We start from the raw sequence: 23,184 nt of genomic DNA on the forward strand, positions 1-23,184 counted from the left end.
CCATGGAGAAAGTAATAGTAAATATAGCGGTTAACAACGTTCGAGATAATCATCATGGAAGGAAAAAGGCCATTTTCCACCCACATGGCCGATTATCCTTTGATCTCAACATGAAATTTCGTTGTAATGGACCGTTTCTCTTCATCATCGAAATGGCATTTTTTCATTTAGCTATAAGCGAATAATAAAGGATTATTAGTCGATCGCTAACCTTCAGCATAGCACGACAACAAACAATTTACATAGATTGGTAATTGATTTCTTAAATTGGTTAAAGGAATTAAGTTGAAAAGTATATTAACATCCACCCGATAGCTGCAGGATTAAGTGGAGTAAAGGGTAAGGGGTATAGAGCAGTTCGAAACCTCTATAACGAAGAAGACAGATTTGAAATATACAGAGTGTCGGTATTCCGAGCTTAAGCATGGGTGTCTTAATTATTCGCAGAGTTGTGAGGTCGGTTAAGTTAGGGCAAAGTTGGGCAACTTGATGCTCATTGAGAATATACTTGATGATTGGAAACATTTCGAGTAGTTTCGCAGATATCCACGAAAAACCAAATACAGTAAACACTCGATACTGTGAACATCGGATAACGTAAACCTCCGGATAACGTGAATCATCTTTCTGTCACATTAACCACCGTATAACGTGAACAAATGATTTCCGTTACCGGGGGAGCTACTCTGGGGATTCCCTGGCAGTCGTGGTCAATACGGGGTTGCCCGACCCCGGGTCGTGCCCGGTATTTCCCCAGTTTTACTTTGTAGTTTCATTTTTTGCATTGCACCATTTGCCTGTTGCTTTTGAACGGTTGTCGAAAGGTTTAGTGAATACGTGTTGTTATATGTAATGTCGCTGAAAAAACCAAAGTGTTTAACTCTCCATGAAAAATCTCTCGTAATTCAGGAGCTAAGTAAAGGTGCAAGTGTTTCAAATTTATCCAGAAAATATAATATAGCTGAATCTACGATTTGCAAAATAAAGCAATGAAAGAAACCATTTTAAGAGTAATAACAGATACATATGTTGGATCAAGTAAAAGAAAAACACTTTGTCACTGGGTCTGGATTACCACAAATGGAAAAACAGCTATACAAATGGTTTCTAAATCAACGAAATGTTGTAAAAATGTTGTCGTAAGCGGAGAAATGATAAAGCAAAAAGCCAAATCCATACATTCTGAAATAAAAGATGTAATTCCTGATAAGGAATTTACGGCTAGTGAGGGATGGCTACAGAGGTTTAAAAAAAGATTTGGAATTCGGTTTTTAAAAATTTACGGGGAAAAACTTTCTTCCCAACCGGAATTTATTGACCCTTTCAAAAAGCAGTTAAAAAATAAAATGCAGAAACTTGGAATTGCATTAGATCAACTTTATAATGCTGACGAAACGGGCTTATACTGGAAACTTCTACCGGACAAAACATTGAAAGACTGAAAAACAACGAATAACATTACTAGTTTGCACAAATGCTACTGGAAGACATAAAGTAAAACCATTAGTTATCGGTAAGGCTGCCAATCCAAGGTCATTTAAAAACTTTACTTGCCCTCTTGATTATGAACACTCCAAGACAGCGTGGATGACCGCTGTGTTTGGATTTTTAAAAAATGGTTCCATCATTCCTTTGTACCTCAGGTAAATTTTGTTGTGTATTTTTCTTGAAATCGTAGCATAAATTTACGTATTCTTTTACAGGTTACACGTTTTTTGTCAAATAAAGGGCTCCCGATAAAAGCCTTACTTCTGCTAGATAACGCGCCATCTCATTCAAACGAAGAAGAATTAAAGAGCGAAGATGGACAGATAGTAACAATGTTTCTTCCACCTAACGTTACGCCGCTTATCCAACCTATGGATCAAAATTATATTACAGGAATAGCCTTCTTGCCGATGTTATAGCAAGTTATTCAAACATAACTGATACATTGAAAAACTTGACTATTAAGGAAGCTGTTGTCAACTTAACGGCTGCATGGAATCGACTCGATTAACAAATTATTGCAAAATGTTGGAGAAATATTTTAAAGAACACTGAAATGTCCGAGGATGACGATGATGAATTACCTCTTTCTGTTTTAAAACGTCGATGGGACGATGATAAGGCAGGCTTAATCTCCAAATCCTGTGATCTTCTCAATACACTAGCACCACAAGTAAGGGATTTATCTTTACAATTTAAATCTGTTATTACATATGTAATTTATGTATATTTGTAGGCCACATTCAAGGAAACTGATGTATTGGAATGGAACGATGCTGACAAAGAATGTGAAGTTCATGTAGTCGAGAATTTTGAAGAAATGTCAAGTAAAGTGTCACTGGACAGCGCTATAACTGCATTAAATACTGCAATCCAGTGGGCAGAATATAGTGGTGTGGACTTCACAGACCTCATAGCTTTAAAAAGACTAAGAGAAACAGCCCTTGTGCAAAAAATTACAAATCCTACGAAGCAAACTAAAATTTCAGACTTTTTTGTCACCCAATAATCTGTTTTACACTCTATTTAGATTAACCCCCGATTACATAAATAAATCTCTAACGTGAACGTGCGTTGTTTTATTTTGGTTCACGGTATCGAGTGTCTACTGTATTGGGATTTTTTTAAATTTGATTTTTATAAATAATTACTTTTAACAAAGCCAGAGCCTCATATTTCTACGATGAGTTGTTCTTCAACAAAAATTATTTATTTTTCGGTTTTTTTGCGCATATCTCTGGAATTTCGCGGAATTCTTCCAAATTCAAAGCGGGTCCTAAATAAGTTTTAAATTGCGCAGTTTTGCCCTAATTTAACCGGCTTCATGGTTGAGCTCGAGCAACGGACCTGTAAAAATGTTTTTTTTTGTTAAAAATATTTTTTGATAAATATGCAGTCCTTGGTTTACTGTCAATCACGCTTCGCTCAACGCCACTTTTTGTAGATGAATTGCTGCTGAAGTGGTTATTTACCTCACAAGCCCAGGAAGTGACTTATTGCAGAACGAGTGTTTTACGAGCGAGGCGACCTCGAGAGCTAAGTCTGGAAAATGTCAACGATTACTGCAACAAGGCTGGAACGTTCTTCCTCGAACCACATAAGAACCATGCCGTTCTCTTGTATCACGCGTTGATTGCTGTGGATCTTTCAAAACCATTTACTAAATGTTCGATGCATTACTTGAATGGTATAAAATTGCAGTGCGTCAAAACCCAACAGCAAATTTCCGATTAATGGTCCGGCAACAACTTTCTTCATGCATAATGCGCAATTTTTTCCATTGTTTAATAAGCGTTCATTTAAACGCCAAAATAAATCCAACCTGTTAACAGATCTTGCCGATATCCCACACAAAAACGTTCAAGTCGATTAATCACCAATTAGTAATTTTTTTGCGAATCTAAATCCGAGATATCTTCATTCGTATTGTGGGTATGATAAATCTGCCGGCAGCGGCGTCGAACACGCTCTCATCGGCCACATTTGCATACTGAAATAGTCCATTCCGATAACAGGAAATTACTTGATAATGGGCTCATAAGCATAAGAGCAATAGAAGCACATTAAGTTGTCTTAGGATCAAATGAGAAGATTGGAAATTCTACTGCATCTGGGTCAAGCAGAAGCCGTTATTTAATGTCACTGCGTTAAGTGAAATATAGATCATGATGGCCTTTAGTGAAGATGAGATGGGTTATTAACATCCCTTAATCTGATGCTACTGACATTGGAAAAACGTTACTGAGGAGAGGATGTAATTCTTCTTGATCTTCTTTGGCCTTTTCCTATCTACATTTCCGTAGTCAATTTACTTTCTGACTTTACTGAATTTTTGTTGCCCTCGACTACAGCAATAGATGTGATTGCCAACCGGTTTCTGAAAATATACATATGTTATTTGGAGCAATGAAATCACGCCCATATTATCTATCAAATACCTCAAATCTTCAGGAATTATATGCAATATGTAGGGCCTGCAAGATTTTTTATGTGTATATTCGACTTTCTCTGTGGGTCAGACGTGATTTCTTGCCTCATATCCTTACTGATTTAAATTCCTGTTAGCTTAATCACATCAATCAACCATGCAGTATGAGTCATTTAATAAAAAATGATATCAAATTCCACATTTATCAATCTTTTCACGTATGTATTCTCAAGCTTTTCAATTTATTTGCTTTTGTAGTTGTCTTTTTGTGATGTGTTGGCAACAACTTGAATTCCCAACACATGTTTTTCAAGCCATTATTGCTGAGAATGCTCGATATTTACTTAGATTTTTGATTTAATTGGCTTCCAAGTGCTTGTATCACAGGAATGGGTAGAAATTTGAAATGACCAAATACACTATTCTGAATCTCGGAAAAGGAATAGCAGAAAAGAAGATGGTCAAGTTATGGTTAAAAGCATTATACCACATACTCCTCAACATCTTTTCTTTTGCGGATTTGGGATTTAAATTGAAGAGTTTTTCAATTTACTGCAATTTTAACTAGTGTCCTTCTATTTGAGAAATAATTAAAAGAAAAAAAGAAATGATTAAATTACTTAATAATTATTGTTGAAAATGGGTTTAGCATACTCCTTCAGAGGTTTAGAAGGCTTCAACCGTTATTGTAGTTAATACTTCTACCTAATAAGAGATAGTTAATATTTGGTCCCTGAGGATTCTTGATCCCTAAAGCGTGGCGTAAAAAAGTTCAAAAAGAAAAATCTTTTTCAAATTTTGCAAATTAAATTTTATCAAAAACGCCACAAAAAGACATCTAAGCCATTCATGGAAAGGGTTTTGAAGTTGAGTTTACTCTACATTTCTAGTGCTTGGCAGCGCTTAGCGTGGAGGTTTCAATTGGAGCCAATATTGATTAGTTGAACGAGCATTCAGACAGCTCTCTAGAAGGCATCAAAAGCAATAATGCATTCAAGTTTTTCATTGAAAATTGAGGCTCTGAAGTCTTGGAATTACAGCTTGAGGCATGCTTGTTTTAAAGTCACTTCAAATTCCAACTTCGGGCCGGGTCGGGCGTAGGTCCGAGCGAGCTGGCCCGGATTGTGCAAATCTCCGCAATAAATACAGAACACTAAGGTACAGGTATAACAAGAGAAGAGAAATCAGCTGAGAACATAATACGAAATGTCCCGAATCGCAAGAGCGAATCTTTAATTGCATACTAAATGTTTCATACTAGTTTGCTACATAAATTATATTTTAAATAAATTTGTAGTTTACAGTTGTTCGCCATACAGAGTGTTATTTAAATATGTGGCCAAACTTTAAGGGGTGATTATTTGAGTGATTCTAAGATGAAAAGTTTATATAAGCATAAAATTGGTAATGATTCGTTTTCAAGATACAGGGTGTCAAACTTTTTTTAATCGTTACGTATTAAAAAAACTCCTAAATAACAAGAGGACGCAAACTAATATGATATTAAAATTTTGTGACAGTTTTTAATATAGTACAAAGGAATCTTTTAAACTAGAAATTGTCTGTCTCCTTTTGCTAGTAGTGCGCATAGAGGTAACGCCGAAAATTTAAGAAAAATCAGACAAGAAAAAAATTTTATTAAAACTATACTTAAACAAATGATTCGCTTTTTTTAGGAAAAAACATTTAACCATAAATAAATTTCAAGTTTTAACAAAATCGACTAAAGGATTATTAAGATTTTTATGAAAAAACGAATTTTTTAAAAAAGTTTGACACCCTGTATCTTAAAAACGAAGCATTACCGGACCTCCGTTTATATAAACTTTTCGTCTCAGAACCACTCAAAAATCATTCCTTAAAATTTGGCCACGTACTTCAATAACACCCTGTATAGAACAGAGCACATTCTGCTAAGTATATACATGCCGCGGTGGAAAGTGCTTCATTACTGTTGACAGATTTGATACTTTATTGAGGTGCGCAGGTCGAGGTTAGCTATAAAATCTCGAGACAGAAAGGAAACTTTCTAGCGTGGTTTGTTTACAACCATAAAATATATTCATAATTTGCTTTCATCTTGTAGCATGTTGTTAGATTTGATGTTTGTCTTGTAAAATTATTAGTTTACATGGGTAAACAGATGTAATGAATATACTTTAACGTCAGTTTCTTGCCAAAAACCTTAAAAAATTTGAACTCTAAAAATACTCTAATGGGAAGTTTTGCAGAATAAAATACAAAAAATATACATAGTTTGTTTGGAACTGTGTTAAAAATCAATTAAAATAGGCCAGGGGGCGAGATATGAAGATGGAAAATATTTCCTCTTCGTCGGCGGAAACTAGAGGTAGGTGTGTAATATGGTATTTCTCAACCCGTAACGAGGGTAGCAATATCAACATATATACGTACATGGTTGTAAATAGATACATATAATTGTCCTTTCGCATGTGGATCTTTTTTGAGGGGTAAGTCCCCTGTTAACCACCCACCATTTTTTTTGTCAATGGAGAGCTACTCACTGACCGTTAGGACAGCACTCTCGTATCTTACACCATTGTTCACGTTAGAAAGGTTTTCGTGTAACTAAAGTTAAGTGGAGTGCCGTTTTTTGATGCACAGTTATCTTGGAGTTACGTCTAGTTACCTATACATGTATTTTATACTTCGGACACTCATCTTTAATAACGATTTTTTCTGTCGTGAGCAAGGAAGAGAAAAGCTTCTCATGTTGACAAGTCCTATGTCATTGTGCTCATAAAACAGCCCGAACTGTTGGGAAACTAATGAGTAATTAATTACAAAGGAATGCGGTTCCGAATTCTGTTGGTGCTTAACATACACGCAAAGTTAATATAAAAATAATAGGCGACATTAAAAATGAAAGTTACCGATGGCCATATCCGCATAGGTCTATTACTTATTAAATGAGTCGGCTGGTGAAGAAAACTTATTATTTTCGGCATTACGACGGGCCATTATTAATAGTTTTTGATACAGAATCTGATATTTTCGTGTGTGTTGGGTTATTATATGTGTGTATGATTAATGGTTTTCTGCGTTTTCTTATTCAGGCAATATATACCTACAATCGGCCCGATTGCTTGGTCATTGGAAAGTTGTTTATATAAGGAGAGTAGCCTTATGTTACAAAATTGATCTAATCTCATAAAGGAAGTTTTTTTGAAGGTACCTACTCACATGTCGTAACTGATTGCTGCCTTTCTATCGAGCACAAGAAAACAGCTGTGTGCCTAAGAGATTTTCAATAAATTTTTTGCCTCATAAACAAGAAAAAATCGAACACATAAACGCCCGATGTTTCTCACAAGAACACCTAATGTTTATGCCAATCTTACAACTACTTCATCATAAACAAATTCAAAGGGAAATAGTACAGATTCGTGAACCAAATACCTCACGAACCGAGCAAGGTTGTACTTCTTTCGCCTATTGCCAATTACTTCCTGCTAGTTATTACCACTTTTTTGCGTCGTCCTAATTATTACTTTATAATAGTTAACTAAACATGTAAACCAAATATTCAGTCTGCATTAGAATAACTGATATTATGCAATATTCACTGGCGTGTCAAATATTTTGTAAAATTGTTGTTGGAGAAATTGTTAAAGTTGTCATGTCGAAATTAATTGAAAGTAGTTAAATGAATTATTGAAAATATTTACCTATTAGTGTGAATTTCAAAGGCTCGGTATCTTTAAAGTTTTTTAACTGGTGACAAACGTTCTAATTCTCAATTGTGTATGTACCTTAATATTACATATAATGATTTTGTCGCAGAAGAAATGGAGATATTGTAGCAACTCTCCACTACCCTTGAACAAGTGGATTTTGTCCCAATGAATCACATTTATTAAAATTCTAAGCAGTAAATATACTAACACATAGTCAAATAAGTAAAAAGATTTTTTGTTAAAATAAAACTCTATAATAATGTACAGGATGGTCCAAATTCGAAATGTATTATTGGGATCTCGAAGTACAAGATACGAAGTCGCTTAAATTGGAGTAAAATTGCACAATTTAATGCCTTTGAATCCGGAAAAATGTCGAATATTTTCGAAGATACCCAGAAAAAAACAAAATTTTACTATATTATTTATATTTTTTCCTGATTTGTTTTAAAAAGATATTTTAAAACAAATGTTACTTCATTATTATCACTTTTTCGTCCCTACAAGATGGCGTTTTGAAATTCGAAATCCGACGTTTCGTCTTGCAGCCACCATCAATGTAACTTTTTAGATACGGACCTGAATTTTTATCTTCTTTTATTACCTTTTGCCCTTCTAGAAACAATTGCACACAATTACCATAAAAAAAGTAGTAGATGTGATACAAATACCCTTTTAAATAGCACATATATCTATCATTCTTCCATGTACCGTTTTTAGCGTAGGTTTGTCTTCGTTGCAGGTTCTTCAGCTTGCGCAATATATGTTTTTAGTCAATTTTAATATATGAAATAAATAACAAATAATTTTTTATAAAGTATAAAAACAGATAGGAATATAAAAAAAACTAATATCTGTACAAGCAGAAAGCTATGGATTAAGCTTTTTCTACTTTTTTTTGTAAATAAGTAAATAATTGTCAAGTTGTTTAATTGTCAAATTGCAGTTCTATTAAATCTATTCGGTAAATTATAAAGTTGGTATTAATTATTATTAAAGTAAAATAAAATGTTCTTATAACTAGGAAAGCGTGATATGATAAAAATCTATTACAATTGTAATAGAAATACTCAACTATTATCTTTAGAGTGTTAATTACAAGAATAAAAAATCTTTAAAGTAGTATTAAAACGTGATTTAAATTACGGATCTAATTAAATTATTTAAATTGAAATCATAATAACGCAAAAGTTTCAAATTTTAGTAAACAAACGCAAATTAATATGCTAAGGAGTCTCAAAAAAAGTGGTAATAATGGAGTGACATTTGTTTTGAAATATTTCTTCAAATAAAGTCACGAAAAACTAGAAATGTTTTTTTCTGGATGCCTTCCTGGAAGTGTTTGAAATTTTTCAGGGTTCTCATAGAATAAATTTAAGCGACCTCGTATCTCATAGCTTCCGAGATCCCGATGATACGTCTCGAATGTGGACCACCCTGTACTTTTTGGATTCCGTGAATCTTCGGCGTAGTAAATTATGCATTTTATCGAAGTGCAACAAAATTTCTTAAAAAAAAGTTTCTTTTTAACTAGTAAACCTAATGAAGACTAACCTGCAAACAGCCGCACCAGCCGCGCTTGGTCCGCACGGCCGGCATGGCTGGAATGTGTAGCCGAGGCAGGGCGCCGGTTATATTTTCCCAAACTGGAAGTTTTATGGAACACTTGGGAAGACCCTGGAAAGAAAAAATACTATATTAAAACTTTAAGATTCTTAATAACAATCATAATGCATTCCAAAGAAGAAAAAAATGGGGCGCTAGTCAACCTCAATTCCCCATAAAGTCGTAGAGCTGGATGACTTGTGCGGTCACTATTAGATTCAGATCCGACTGTTTAATTGCAAGTGGTCACATTATTTCAGGTAAACAGGTAAAGTGGTAGAATTTTCATCAAGAGCGTCTGTAGAAGAGTTGAGAAATTGTAATAACGCATTCTACACCTGATTTCCCGGTTTTCAGCGTAATAACAACATTCCTGCCTTCTTCATACGACGCTAAAGGTCGTCGAAAATTTAGCACATATTTGAAAATATGAAAAAGTCATTTTGGATTAAATATCAAATATAAGGATCATATTTGATATTAATCAAAAATCAGTTGAGTAGGAGGGGTGAGAAACTGTGAGAACGCATTACGGACTGGATCTCAAGGTTCATAATTCCTCTCGGTTCTCTCTATAAATCGTGCTGCATTCGAAATATTTTAGTGCCGTCGACCAAATGCCATCAAATCGCAATGCATTTCATTAACTTTGGCCGGAGGCTTTGATTAGTATACAAACCTACTGAAAAACCTACTTACTAGCCTATTCAACCTGCTCTTACTGGCATTGATATTAGCAAGAATAATTTTGTCTTCTACGAAATGTAGGGTACGCGAGATGGGTGTGTTTTAATAAATATTTATTTATCAATTGCTGGTCGAAACAATCGATGAGGAAATCTAAAGCTTACCGTGAGACGGTCAATCGGGGCTGCAGTGAATTTTCAGAGCGTAGAGGTAATTGCAGACCTTTAAAGTCCTCCAGCCAATCGAACGCCATTGCCGTGAAGGTATCATCAAGATTGCTTTAAGGCATGTTACTTTAACAAGTTAATAACCACCAAGTCACTGTGGTTAACACTGCCGCCACGTGACTGTCTCAACCTAGTAATTATACAAGAATGCCTATTATCATTCAAGTCAAAATGCCTCACTTTGACTTGACTATTTAACACGAAGCTGAGCTGATAAAAATGTCTTTGAGTTGGTCAAGACCGGACTTAAATAGGCGATTAAGGCATTTCACACTCTCGTGCCACTGGAGACTTTCCCTATACACTCGTGAAGTGTTTTTTCGTGTTATCGCCTTTTTATATTGGGAAACTCTTTGTGGTGTGTATGTGACATCAAATTTCTACCACTATGCAGGTACTTGTTGAATTATTACTGGTACATGATATGGCTTTTAGGATAGATTAGTGATTATTTCTGTTTGTTTTGTTAAGTGCTTAGTCGACAAATGCGCCAATTTCTATTTTTGTTTAGTTTTTCTGGGAGTTGGAAGAGGGCAAGTCCTACTAAGGAAATCGTCGAAATCAGTCGGCAGTACCGGTGTCGATAATTTTATAATCAGTATGTATACTTTCTACGAAACTGTATTTTGCAAGGCCAAAAACCTTATATACGACCATTTCGCCACCATTACCATAAACACGTGTCCATATCTATTCCTTTTACGCATAATTTTGTTTAGGTAGGTAGCAGCTACACGATAACATCACAACCTTATTTATTCAAATGAATGTTTTGATTTGGAGCCAGTAATTTTCTCCCTTCCTTTATCAATAACGTGGTTTGATCTACGGGAATGGCTTTATAGCTCTTAATAACCACGTGAGCGTTTAAAAAATGCGTTAATTAAAACCGAGGTGCACCGTTATCACGTGTCCGCTGCAACTATTTTCTTTGATTCCCTTCGAGCAAGGAAAACTACTTGAATGAATGACGAAGTCAGACGAACAATTAGTGTAAACGCAGAGTGAGAGTATAAGAGGAAGGAATCACTGAAAAATGTGAAAATGAATTTGCGTCTTGCGACCTTGTTGTTATACTTGATTATTCTTTTACAGTTGGGCAACAGTGAAAGAGAAACCTAAGAAAGATGTAAATAGATTTTTCATCAAATAACTCGCTGTTTCGGGATATATCTCCGATATTTAAATGATTCTTCGTCCAAACTCTTTATCGAATTACGGGCAAACCTCCATCAATTGCTCCAGATGCGATCCAAAATAACATTAAAAATAATAGCTACCTCTTGTAGATTTAAGCCCACGACACTCTTCATAAAACTCATGTGACCACAAATTGTACTCCCCCTCTATGCCACCGTTCCATGTTCAATTAAATTACTAACTTCCCTATTTATACTTAATACTTAAAGGAATTTTCATTACGGAATTCATTGGCGTAGATGGTCTCATTGGATCATTATAATTTTTAAAATTTTACCTTCCTTTGGTTTGAGACTCTTTTCGTTGCAGACAATTTCCATAACTGCTATTGCTCTTCAGCGCTCATCACAGTCGTGAGGATTAAAAATTTGTAATTTGCAAGAACAATGGCGTACAGCTACAATCTTTGGCTCTTCAACTGGGGGAATACCACGAAATAAACCTAATGAACCCCTAGCTTTATTATTAAAATGCATATTTAAAATTTACTTTATATAGACAACGTCATTTTGAAAATGTGCGGTTGCCGCCACTGAAGACATATAAGGAAGTTCATTTACTTCTGTGGTCTTGGTACCTATTTCCTTTCACAATCATTTCACGAGCACTAAAACTTTCCATATAAAGCTTATAATTACTTATCGGTAAAAACTCATGCGAGAATTCAGTGATATCCCTAAACGTGCACTCACATTCAACTCACACCCCTATTATACTACTAGCTTTAAGTTCAAGTCGCATTCAGCTATACGCCGGTATTTATGAACATCACTGAATAAGACGCATTTCTAAATTAAATCCTCATGCAAAGAAAACGATTACAAACGAAGACGAACAATTCACCTTAATTTCTATTCAAACCAACCTATTGGTTTCACATTAGCACTGAGGTAAATGCTTCATCTTACAAGTGGTCCTTATGGAACATAGAGGATTCGTTTGAATGAACACGTTCAAAAAATGTCAAAAAAGTATCAAAAATTAAATTTACTTTAGAGGTCAGCACGAAGAAGCTGATCTAATACACAAATAATATACAGGATGCTCCATTACACAACTCGAAATTATGTGTTGTAGATTGTTTTGTTTTAGGACGGATAATTTTTTTAACTGTATTTTGAAATTTTATGTATATCATTATACAAAATGACTATATAAGTATTTGTCTTTATTAAATACAGGGACGCACAAAAAAGTGATGTGTTCGGTCCCCACTGAATGTCCCTGCAGGAAGGACAAATTAACCAGTACGTAATTCCCTGTGAATACATCATCCAGTTATGTGCATATGTACATTTGTCCGTTCCGTTTACATGCCGCCAGTCCTATCAGTTGTGTACTAACAAATTGTATGTAATGTATATGGAATGTATGGTGAGAATCTACCTTTATCCGTTTCGATTACATACCGCCACAGTGATGAACTGTGTACTTCAAATTGACTGTAATATGTACGATTTCTTTCATCTGTCAAATTTGATATTTCAACAATGCAATACTGATTTCTCATTGGTCATTACTGGGGAATTACAGCGGCAACTTGCACTAGTGCAGTTACCGCTGTAAGCAGATAATTCCCCTGGTCGCCCTGGCAATGTGATGCCTCAAAAATTAAATCTTGTAGCTGTATTCGAAAATGTAATTCATAAAAGTTACTTCCTAAAAACAATTCGTGCAACGAAAATTAATCTACAATTTTCAACAACTTTATACCCATGCAATTAAATTTTAAGTCACTCGTGCGTGTAATAGATACCCAACATTCAAACTGGACACTCGAAACATAAAAAATAATGTTTTATGCAAATATTACTTTTTGCACATATGATCCATTGTGATGTGTATGTAAAATACAAAAAAAGATGACCCATTTTGTAAGCTATCACTGCCATACATCTAAACTCTTAAGATGCTTTAAGAGATAATTTACCTTAAAGTTGGTGTACAGCTAATTTTTTAGGGTCGGCATAACTGTAAATACGTTAAAAATGATTGTGAAAACCTACTGGGTGATAATATTTTCAGGGCTGTGAGAATATAATACTTTTGTTACAATTCGCTACGTCCTTGCACTGCGAGATACTTGGGAAATGACACGCAAACGGAGGCTGACTCGAAAAAATATAAGAGACAAGAATAATTCGTCGATCTTATATCATTTGGCATAACTATTTATGCAAGGCTTAAAAGGTGATATAAACGTCTAATTTCAGGCAAATATCTGATAAAGTTTGGGAGCTACAAAGAAAAATTAAGCAAAGCTTGGAAAAAATAACATCCTGCACCTTGGAAAGAAAGGTCCAAGAGAGCTTTTATTTGATCAAAAAATACGCTCTTAAATGTTTTGTCATTAATTCGGAAACATCCTGTATTTATTAGATGAATTTTGAAAACATTTTTTCGGAAATTTTTGAGCTTTTTCCAATGAAAATAATATTAGAGGCGGAGATCTTTGAGACCCTTTGTTGAGTGCTTTTAAGCTACATTTTTGAGAGTTTTTGTTAGTATTTGAAAGGTTATCTAGAATCTAAAGCAGAATTCTTTTTTGATTGATGCATTGGACAAGTTTTATGATAATGCCTCAATAAATCATCAGAATTTTTGGTGTCTGAAATTATGCCGATTTCTAAAGAGTTTTCAAAAATGTTTTAATACTTATTTTTCGCTTATATTGCTTAGAAGATTCGTAGGAGTTTCCGTGCGACTTTGAGTGCAATTTACTGGATTCTGCAAGTCACGTTTGAAAAACCACTTTGAGAAAGTTTTAGATTTTCGTCTCGAAAATTTATCAGTGTCAGAGCGGTTTTAAATTTAGGATGCAATCTTGTAGGTTTAAGGTCAATTCAAATTCATACTCATAATGTAAAATTTCAGGGGTCAGTGCATTTTTGGAGATTTAGACACGACTAAAAAATACCCAAATTCGTTGCCCAAAAAAGTAAATTGCAACGTGCGAATGACCGAACAATCTTTACCAAATCATTCGCTTCGATAAGGTCTCTCGTGTGCTATTTCATGTAATGAGTTTCCAACACGAACACCTACTTACTGAAGTATTCATAGTTAAATTCGCAGACAAAAGAAATTAACAGAATTTCCATAGTTATGATTATGAACAATGCACTTAACTTAGCCAGAGCCTAACATATCTGCATGACTTTCAATGCTCATATTCCCGTGAAACTGAAAAGAAATCGTGCCGTCACATAAGAAATTGTTCAAGACAGATACGACTCCCACGATATTTATACCAAATATTTAATGCAACACCCGACTTCCAATACGTTAACAAATTGAGGAAGTTCCCGCCGCTTCACCTTGTATATGTAATGTCCTACACATTATAGTTATTACTTATTTATATAAATTCCACAATATTAGCCGTAACTTACACAACATTATAACAGAAGTGCCCAGCTCTGCATAGAGAAAATGGCAAAAATAAAACTAGAAATTGCCGGTAGAAGAGTCCGCACGAAATGCTAACTGTATATGATGCGAGATTCATAGCTCAAGGTGAATTTAGCGTTTATTAATTACTTTTCCTGTTGCATTTTATTATCCCAGGCATTAATCCTAGCTTAACGAAATGCCGAGTTTAAGTGCGGCTTAGGATGCCATTAGTTCGGGCCCTGAAAGCCGACAAATTACAAGAAAGAAGATCACATTAGGCTCTGATGAACTTATGTGCTTTCACCAACAGCGATAGTCTCCTAAAATCAATCGCTGTGATGCGGTAATCCTAGGGGTCCATAAACGAGTAACGGCTGTTTATACGCGGGCTTATCAGTCATTAATCCACTAATGACAGGCGAAATTAACACATTTTGCAAAGTTAAGAACATTAGTTACGTCACCGTGTAACTAGGCCGCGGCACTGACTTTAGTGGGATTCTTCCAAGCCTGACAAGAATTTAACCAAAACTTCGAGTTCGAGATTGCTAAACTAAAATTTCGGGCTGTAAGGTTGCATAATACCCTGAATTGTTTAAGAAAATGCCTTGATCTTAACCAGAGATCTTGGGAGAGAAAAATCAGAACTGCAAATATCCCTAAGGCTGCGTTTATGCTTCAACAACTTCCGAGGTACTGGGTACGAGAAAAATCGCCCACATAGCTTGGATAGGGCATAATAATTTAAATAGTTATCAGCAGAAAAATACCATTTTACGATTTTGTCAATTTTAAGTGCGGTGGTAGGCGATTTAATGGCCCGAAGGGTCTTTCGATTGGATCTGCTGGTGGGCAGACCCTGCGAGTTAATCCAATCTGTGCTTGCGAGATTTCTTTCAGAGAGAAATTGACTTACCCAACCGCAGAGTTTCATTTGATCACGGCACTTTTCACTAGTAATAGCAAACTCGTAATGCTGCGTGATTTACATGATCAGTCTTGGGGTAAAGGGAAATTTAATACTTGCACGAGCCCCTGCTAAGGCTTCGCTTTTTAGCAGTACTATTCAGGTAAAAGGTTTAAAGTCAGTCGATAAGAGCTATAATTAATCATAAAAATAATGCTGTTTTCATATGGTAAGTAGGTACGTAGCTAATAATAAAGTGAGGCATGACTAGAGACAGCCGATAAGGAATTTTGAACTGCTCGCAAACATTCAATTTTTTCCAATAAAAAATTATCAGACTTCTGTATCTAAAATGAAAATTATTGCTGTCTTTAACCTTGAACTGACTGCCTTAATATCCGATGTTATTGCAAAGCGATGGTTAAAATGCCAAACTTCGCAAAGCTAATTTTTTTACTTTAGAAAAAGGCATTATGATACTTTTAGTGTGTCAAAAATCTTCAATTCATTATGCCGTTTAGAGACAAATACAATGAAAACCTTTCATGTCAAAGCAAATTTAGAAAAAATACAAAAAAAATCACTTCGAAATATCGGGTTACGAGTTTTTTCAGCATAATCGTATTAGATAAAGTAGAGTTTTAAATGGTATTTTGCGTTTCGCTGCAACAGTATTTATTTTTTAATATACAGGGTGAGTGAATTTATGCTGCTAGGACTTCAGCTTTCAATGTTAAACTTTTGAACTCAAGAATCTATGTGGGCGAATGTGCTGAATTTTTAGATTTGATATCTTGATTGACTGACATTTTTTCTCCCAGTTGAGGAAAATATTTGTTTCAAACTTCGACTATATGTTTATCATTTAAATAAGTCTACAAAAAAGACATATTATCTTACCTTTAGGTCTCTGGATGTTATAAAAGCTATTATTCTGTTAAATCCAATTCATGTCTGGCGAACAAACTTATTTGGAAGGCCTCTTTCACAATTCATCATATTAAAAAAGATTAATGTAGATACAGTACTTTAAACCTTTTCCAAGAGAAACCTATTTTTATCCCTAGGGCAAATATATAAACTTGTCATATTATTTTTAGATGTTCTGTATGAATCCGGAAGATTGCTCGAATATTCTGAGACACCCTGTATATGCTTTCGATTCATGTAATTCCAGTTTGAGTCGAATGACAATGACCACTTTAGCAGTTTTTTAAACTCAGAGCCACATTGCAGAATAAAGAATAAGCAGGTTTTGATACTTCTTTTTGTTTGGACTTTGATCTGACCAAATTTTCTCAAGCTTTCTTCTTTAGTGTAAATTTAAAAAGTATTCAGATTCAAAAAAGTTACGTTTACGATAAATTTTTACTTTTTATTTCAACAAAATTCCATTACACATAAAAGTTCGCAATTTATGTATTTCATCAGAATAATCAAAAACGATTTTATTTGTTCATATTGGCCGCATTCATTCGCAAACACCTCTGCAGTCATTGAGGATACCCCATAATAACTTGAATCCATATTTTTCTATTGTTATATTCCATAACTCTAATATTTTAGTCGTTAATTGAATTTTGATGTGAAGCCATTTTCGCTCGACCCCAATTTTCATTCCTTCCCACATGTTTTTAATCGGTTTTCTTACGAAAGTACAATATGACAAGTATAATAAAAGAGAAAATAAAACAAAATAAAAAATTCAAGTAATTTCCAGACATATTCTTCTAGTGGATTTGCATTTTGGCCCAAGAAACATGAAATATTCATAAACGTTGTGATTGGTAAAATCAAGAAACCATCTTCAAAAATTGAAGTTGATGATTGTAGAACAATGAAATGTTGAAACCTGGTCATTACCAGGTTAGTTCAGGTTAGCGGGCTGCGTCGTCGGGGGTAGAAATCGATAATGATAAAATATCAACGCTTTTCAAATATCTCATTAAATGAAGTCAGAAAAAATAATTGAGATTTTCCAAATATTAAAGCACTTTGTTGCGCTCTAAAATACGCATCTATCTTTTACCGTTGCCCAGATCCCAGTGCTGTTTGTTTTTATGTGGCACACCCTGTATATATAGCGTTGCGTTGGAGGGAACACAATAACATTTAAGGCAAGAAAGTTAGTTCAGGTTAGTTTGGAGTCTCTAAATTATATATCTATAGAAGAAGCTTCTGGTGCTTGTCGATAGGTATCATTAGCTTTTTATTATTCCTTTTAGCTTGTATATTTATCAGGTGTGTGATCATATGAACAAAAGGAAAAAGTCATATATGAAACTTCCTAAAACTTTTGATAATTACTTCCTGGCATGATGACAAAAAGTTTATTAAGGAATAGGTGTCATTTTCATTAGTGTGTTCTTTAAAAACTAGAAGTGACATTATCTACTGGGGAAAGACATTCAGTTGCCGAGATCAAGCTTCAGTTGCTTTCATTCTTTAAGTTCAATGTTGAAATCGATTTTCTATTGAACAAAAGATTCATTGGTGTTTCTCTTCTATAACTGTCATTACCATCAGTCACTCTATCTTTGTCCTTAGTTACTAAGAAACATAAAGTGATTGATGAGTGAATGAATTCTTTGTTCAATACAAAAGAAATTTCATAATCCATCAATTGTATGTTCAAAGATCTGTCAATGGCTTTTTGATTGTTCGATTATTCCTCGTGTACATTTTAGGCACTTATTTTTTTATATAGCATTGCAGGACCTCAACTGAGGTTTCCAATTTCAACATACGCCTATGTTAGTGAATTCGAGAAAAAAAAGTTAAGAATACTTCTGTTTTCTCCGCCTTAAAAGTACCTCCATTTTAGATAAAAAATGAAGTTAATAGATTTGTATTTTAAAACATTGCTAAACCTTTCCCATGTTCATAATGAATTTGGATGTAGACAGTTGCTCTTCAACCAGACCGTTGATGACCTTATAAAAACTTTTGCTATTTCTCTTCTACCAAAACAGCGGAGACGTAAAATTGGGTTTAGGTATTTAAAAATTCCAAAAAGCGAAACGAACTTCTACAAGAAAGCTAAAAGATACTGCGTTAATAAGCCTCTGGGAAATCACACAACAATCTTTCTCAAGACCTAAGACCTCTTTCAGATAAAAGGATTGCCGCAAAAGATATTCGTAAAGAAAGTGAAAAATAATGTACATTTAGAAATTTAAACGAAATTTAAGACATTATTATTCAAAGAATAAAAGGTGGGTAATCAGAAAAAACGTCAAATAAGTGATGAAAGATTAGAGATATGTCTTAGATAAATTAATCTATTACTTGCTGTCAGTCAGGTATTTAATGGTAAATATTATGTCTTATGTTTCTGCAGCAACGTTTTTTTCAATAATTACCCGTTAGATTCCCTAAACTTCAAAACAGCTCTTTGACCCCTCCAAAACAATTCTTTATCTGACCTGTAAATCTCTGCTTGAGTCTTACAGATCTAATTGTTTTCGTTTTCTTATACAGAATGTTCGAATTAAACATTGGAATATTTTGAGAGGCCATTTTAGAGATTGAAATGGCAAAAAAACTTATTATAAACATATCCCAAAAATTGCTTCTTAAAAGGGCTACAACCCCTTAAAGAGGGAACTCTGAAAATTGGTTTTTCGCAATATTTTCAAAACGGTTTGCGTTAAAATTATAAAATTTAATGTACCGTAATAAGTTGGAATGAGAAACCATTTTTGCGTTAATAATTGTAGAGTTTAGTCAGAGGCGTCACATACAGGGGATTCCTACGTAAATGTTACCCTAACCTTTTTATTTGTGATATTTTTTAATTTTTGAAATCGAATTATTGAATTATAAATATTTTTAAGTAAAAAAGATCCTCTTATTTCTTCTCATTAAGATAGACCATTTTTCAGAAAAATGGATTTTTATAAACCGATGCACAATTTAATGGACATGGAAATGCTTCTTAATAAACATAGTAAGCATCCTTGCGATAGAAGTATTTTTTTTATTAGTCAACAATAACAAGACTAATATTATTAAGGGTTTATCACTTATTTAGAACAAATGTTGAAAATCGACTCCGTTCATCTGAATGGATCCTCTAATTTTTTTCTTCATAGATTTAGATGTCCATGTAATGGTGTATCGAATTATAAAGGCCCATTTTTCTGGGAAACGATCTATCTTAACGAGATGAAATACGAGGACCTTTTTTACTTAAAAATATTTTCGATTCATTAATTTGATTTTAAAAATTAAGAAATGTCACAAGAAAAAGTTTAAGGCAACATTTACGTAGGGAACCCCCTGTATGTGACGCCTCTGACTAAAATCTGCAATTATTAACATAAAAAAAAAACCATTCCAACCTATTACTGTAGTAGTACACTGAATCATAATGTTACCGCAAACCATTGCGAAAATATTGGGCAAAAACCATCTTCACAGTTCCCCCTTTAAGGGATTCTAGTTTATTTAAGAAGTAGTTTTTAAGGTATGTTTATAAGAACTTTTTTGTTATTTTAATCTCTAGAATCACTTCCCAAAATATTTCACCGTTATTTCCAAACACCCTATATATTCTTATTTCTTAAGTACGTTGCACTTGAACGCTTTAATGGCTTCAATTTTAGCAGTTTCAGTACACATTACTTTACGTAGACTCTCCTTTTACTTAGATACAATCTTAACCACAATTTCAAACCTAACACCAACACTACCATACCACCTTCTTCAGTACTAATTTTTGCGTTATTTTACTCCCCTATTTATCTAATCTTACAATCATTTTCTTTACGCTAATTGCGATTTATTTCAGAGTTCTGCATCATGCCTCGTTTAGATTGGTGAAGGGGTCTAATTGTTCTAATTCAATGACTGTATACTTGCTAATCAAACCAAAACATTAGCAGTTCGAGAAAATAAATATTCCACCAAGGAGTAATACATTAGTTCTGTTGAACAGTTGTTTTCTCCCAGAGAATCAAATCGCCCATTGCCCACATTAACTTTTATCGATTAGTATGAGATTTTATAAAAAAATTGTAAAAAAATATATATTTCCATGCGAATTGTAGGTACTACTTTTTTTAGCTTGATTTAAACATCTTAAGATTCAGATTTACAGAATGTCCCAACTTCCAGTATTTGCTTAGTTTTAGTCGTGTTCACAAACTTAGATTTTGCCTTACTTTACTTCGACAAAGGGCTAAAATTTCGCACATAGACTTTATGAAGCAAATATATGTTATTAAATTTTGACATACTCAGCCAATCAGGCTCAAACAAACTGTCCCATTTGCTTCCACTAATTAGAATGCGGTTTCGATAGCTTAGTCACTTAAAAAAATTAGCACTCTAATCTTTCAAGGTTAATTTTACGTTAATCAAACGTGGTCACTTTCATCGTGACCAATATAATATACAGAGAGAAATTACAATAAACAAAAATAAATTAAACGCTCAAATTGAATGGCGATTTCATCTTAAATCGATTGCGCTTTTTTGTACATAAAATACAAATAATTAAAATCAATCCTCTCTAGCCGCTTTCTGTTCAATTTTCTGTCAATTTTTTATGAAATCCCCATAACAGCTTTGTCCGACTGACTAAATAATTTAAAATTTAAAGTGGTCTTTTTACATACCGAGTGTATCTTATCCATAAGATCCCCAATTTGCTCTTTACTGCACATGGTGACAGCCGCACTACTTCAACATCCAATAAAAAAAACTCAACAAAAACCACAAAAAATCATTGCTCACGTTCGAATATCGCGCCAAAGTTTGAATCTATGGTACTCCGTTGCTTCGCGCCAGTACCGGCAGTACCCAGTCAACAACTGTCGGCAGGTGACGCTGATTTGTTCTTCAACCACGAGCCATGGAACCTTCTCTCTTTCTCTCTTTTGTTACAGTATTTCAACCTGTCTTTGGCCGCGTGCATGCGACAGGTGGAAGAAGCATGCGGAAAAGTGCAATGGGGTGGAAAATCGGTTAGATATGGGATAGAAGGCTTAATGTGACCTGCGTCAATCTAGGAAACAGTACTTGCAGGAAAAACTTAGACCTTGTATGCGTCTTGTAAGCTGCTTTTAATCGAAGAGTCTATCGCAGTTTGTGCTGCAAATACATTGTCTCATTTTAGATCAAATCCCGAGCTTTACAGTCCTAGAAAATTCAGGTTGCTTCGTGTCTCTCTAACTTTGAACCCACATGAAGGGAACTAATATTCATTAAATATGTAAACTCAAAAGTTCATGTTGATTCCATATATCAAACCACACCCTCATCTGAAGACCTGTTTTCCTGTAGAACTAACATTTGGCAACGAAAAGCGGAATTTTGAGTTGAAGCATTGAGCCAAAAACGCTATTTTTACGGGTACTTCACCGAAGGGCTCGTTTAACGTTAACCTATCCCCTCTCTAACTATCGAATTCCTTCGTACGTATATATCCTCATGAAATTTTGAGGCTTTACCTAAGCGAATCACTATCATATCTTTCGAAAATAAAACAGAGTTTACTTCATGAAATCGAAAACGGTAGCGAGTTGCATCATGTATTGGCATAAGGCGGCATGGCACGGTACAAGACCTTAGAAGCCATGTTTCCCGTTAATTTTATTGCAGGAAATTAATTTCACCTTCTGAAGACAGCATTGATGCACTTGGGTAAAACCTTCAAATTTCACGATGATACAAACCGCTCTTCAAAAGTTATGGAAGACAATAAACTAATGGACTTGCCTTCAAGTCTCTAAAGAGTGAATAGCAATAGGCCACAAGTCAGCAAACACAGATGTTCTTTCAACAGTGAAGATCCTTGCATCAAAAGTTTCATCATTTGCCTGATGGTATCTGTGATCTTCAAACAAGCAAATATGCCCTTCAGTGAATGAAAACGGGTCTTCGTCTCAAATGAATTCTACATACTTGGCCTACACATTTCAAAACCATTTACCTTTTAATTTGATGTATTATTTGAACATTGTTGCAATGATATGGAATGTTTGCCTGAAAAGCTTTGTTCATTTGGCATTTGTGAGAATAACATTATATTTAATGAATATCATTCACATTTTATTCAAGTCATTGTTTTATCAGTGTAGATTGGAGAATCTTTCTAAATACACTAAATTAACTTCCACCTACCTACCGAATGTTCCACAGGTAAATCATCCACCTTCCGAAGCGAACCATAATCCGCACCATAACTTGAACAAAGTACTTTTGAATTTATGGTCGCCAATGGCGTTTGGTACGACTCTTGCTTTTTCAGAATGCAGTGAAAACAGTAATACCAAATTTACAACTAACCATCAACTTCAGCCGGTTTTATGTATAATTAAGCTGTAGCCAATAAATTCTTTTAAAATGAGGTAGTTACCACCTAATGTCATGTGGTAATGTGCTTTACTAATAAAATGACTTTTTTAACCGAGAACTAAAGTGTATCCACCGGTTCATAAAATGGTCCTCAAGTTCAATGGGTTTAATACAGCAGGTATGATCGCATGTTATGTCACGGTCTTTTCAGCTGGTGAATTGCAACCTTAGATTCAATTAACTCGGATA

General features: G+C 34.4%; 1 protein-coding gene across 1 annotated transcript in view; it reads right to left on the minus strand.

Moving 5' to 3' along the window:
• Window positions 1–21,464, minus strand: part of DAAM (disheveled-associated activator of morphogenesis-like protein) — a 33,780-nt gene extending 12,316 nt beyond the window's left edge. The window contains exons 1-2 of the mRNA XM_066397667.1: window positions 21,255–21,464; window positions 9,169–9,291 (exon numbers count right to left, since the gene is read on the minus strand). Of these exons, the coding sequence (XP_066253764.1) occupies window positions 9,169–9,291; window positions 21,255–21,302 (171 nt within the window). The 5' untranslated portion in view covers window positions 21,303–21,464. The remainder of the gene's footprint in view (window positions 1–9,168; window positions 9,292–21,254) is intronic.
• Window positions 21,465–23,184: the final 1,720 nt, after the last annotated feature.

The sequence above is a fragment of the Euwallacea similis genome, chromosome 16, assembly GCF_039881205.1.
Source record: "Euwallacea similis isolate ESF13 chromosome 16, ESF131.1, whole genome shotgun sequence".
Classification (NCBI taxonomy): Eukaryota; Metazoa; Arthropoda; class Insecta; order Coleoptera; family Curculionidae; genus Euwallacea; species Euwallacea similis.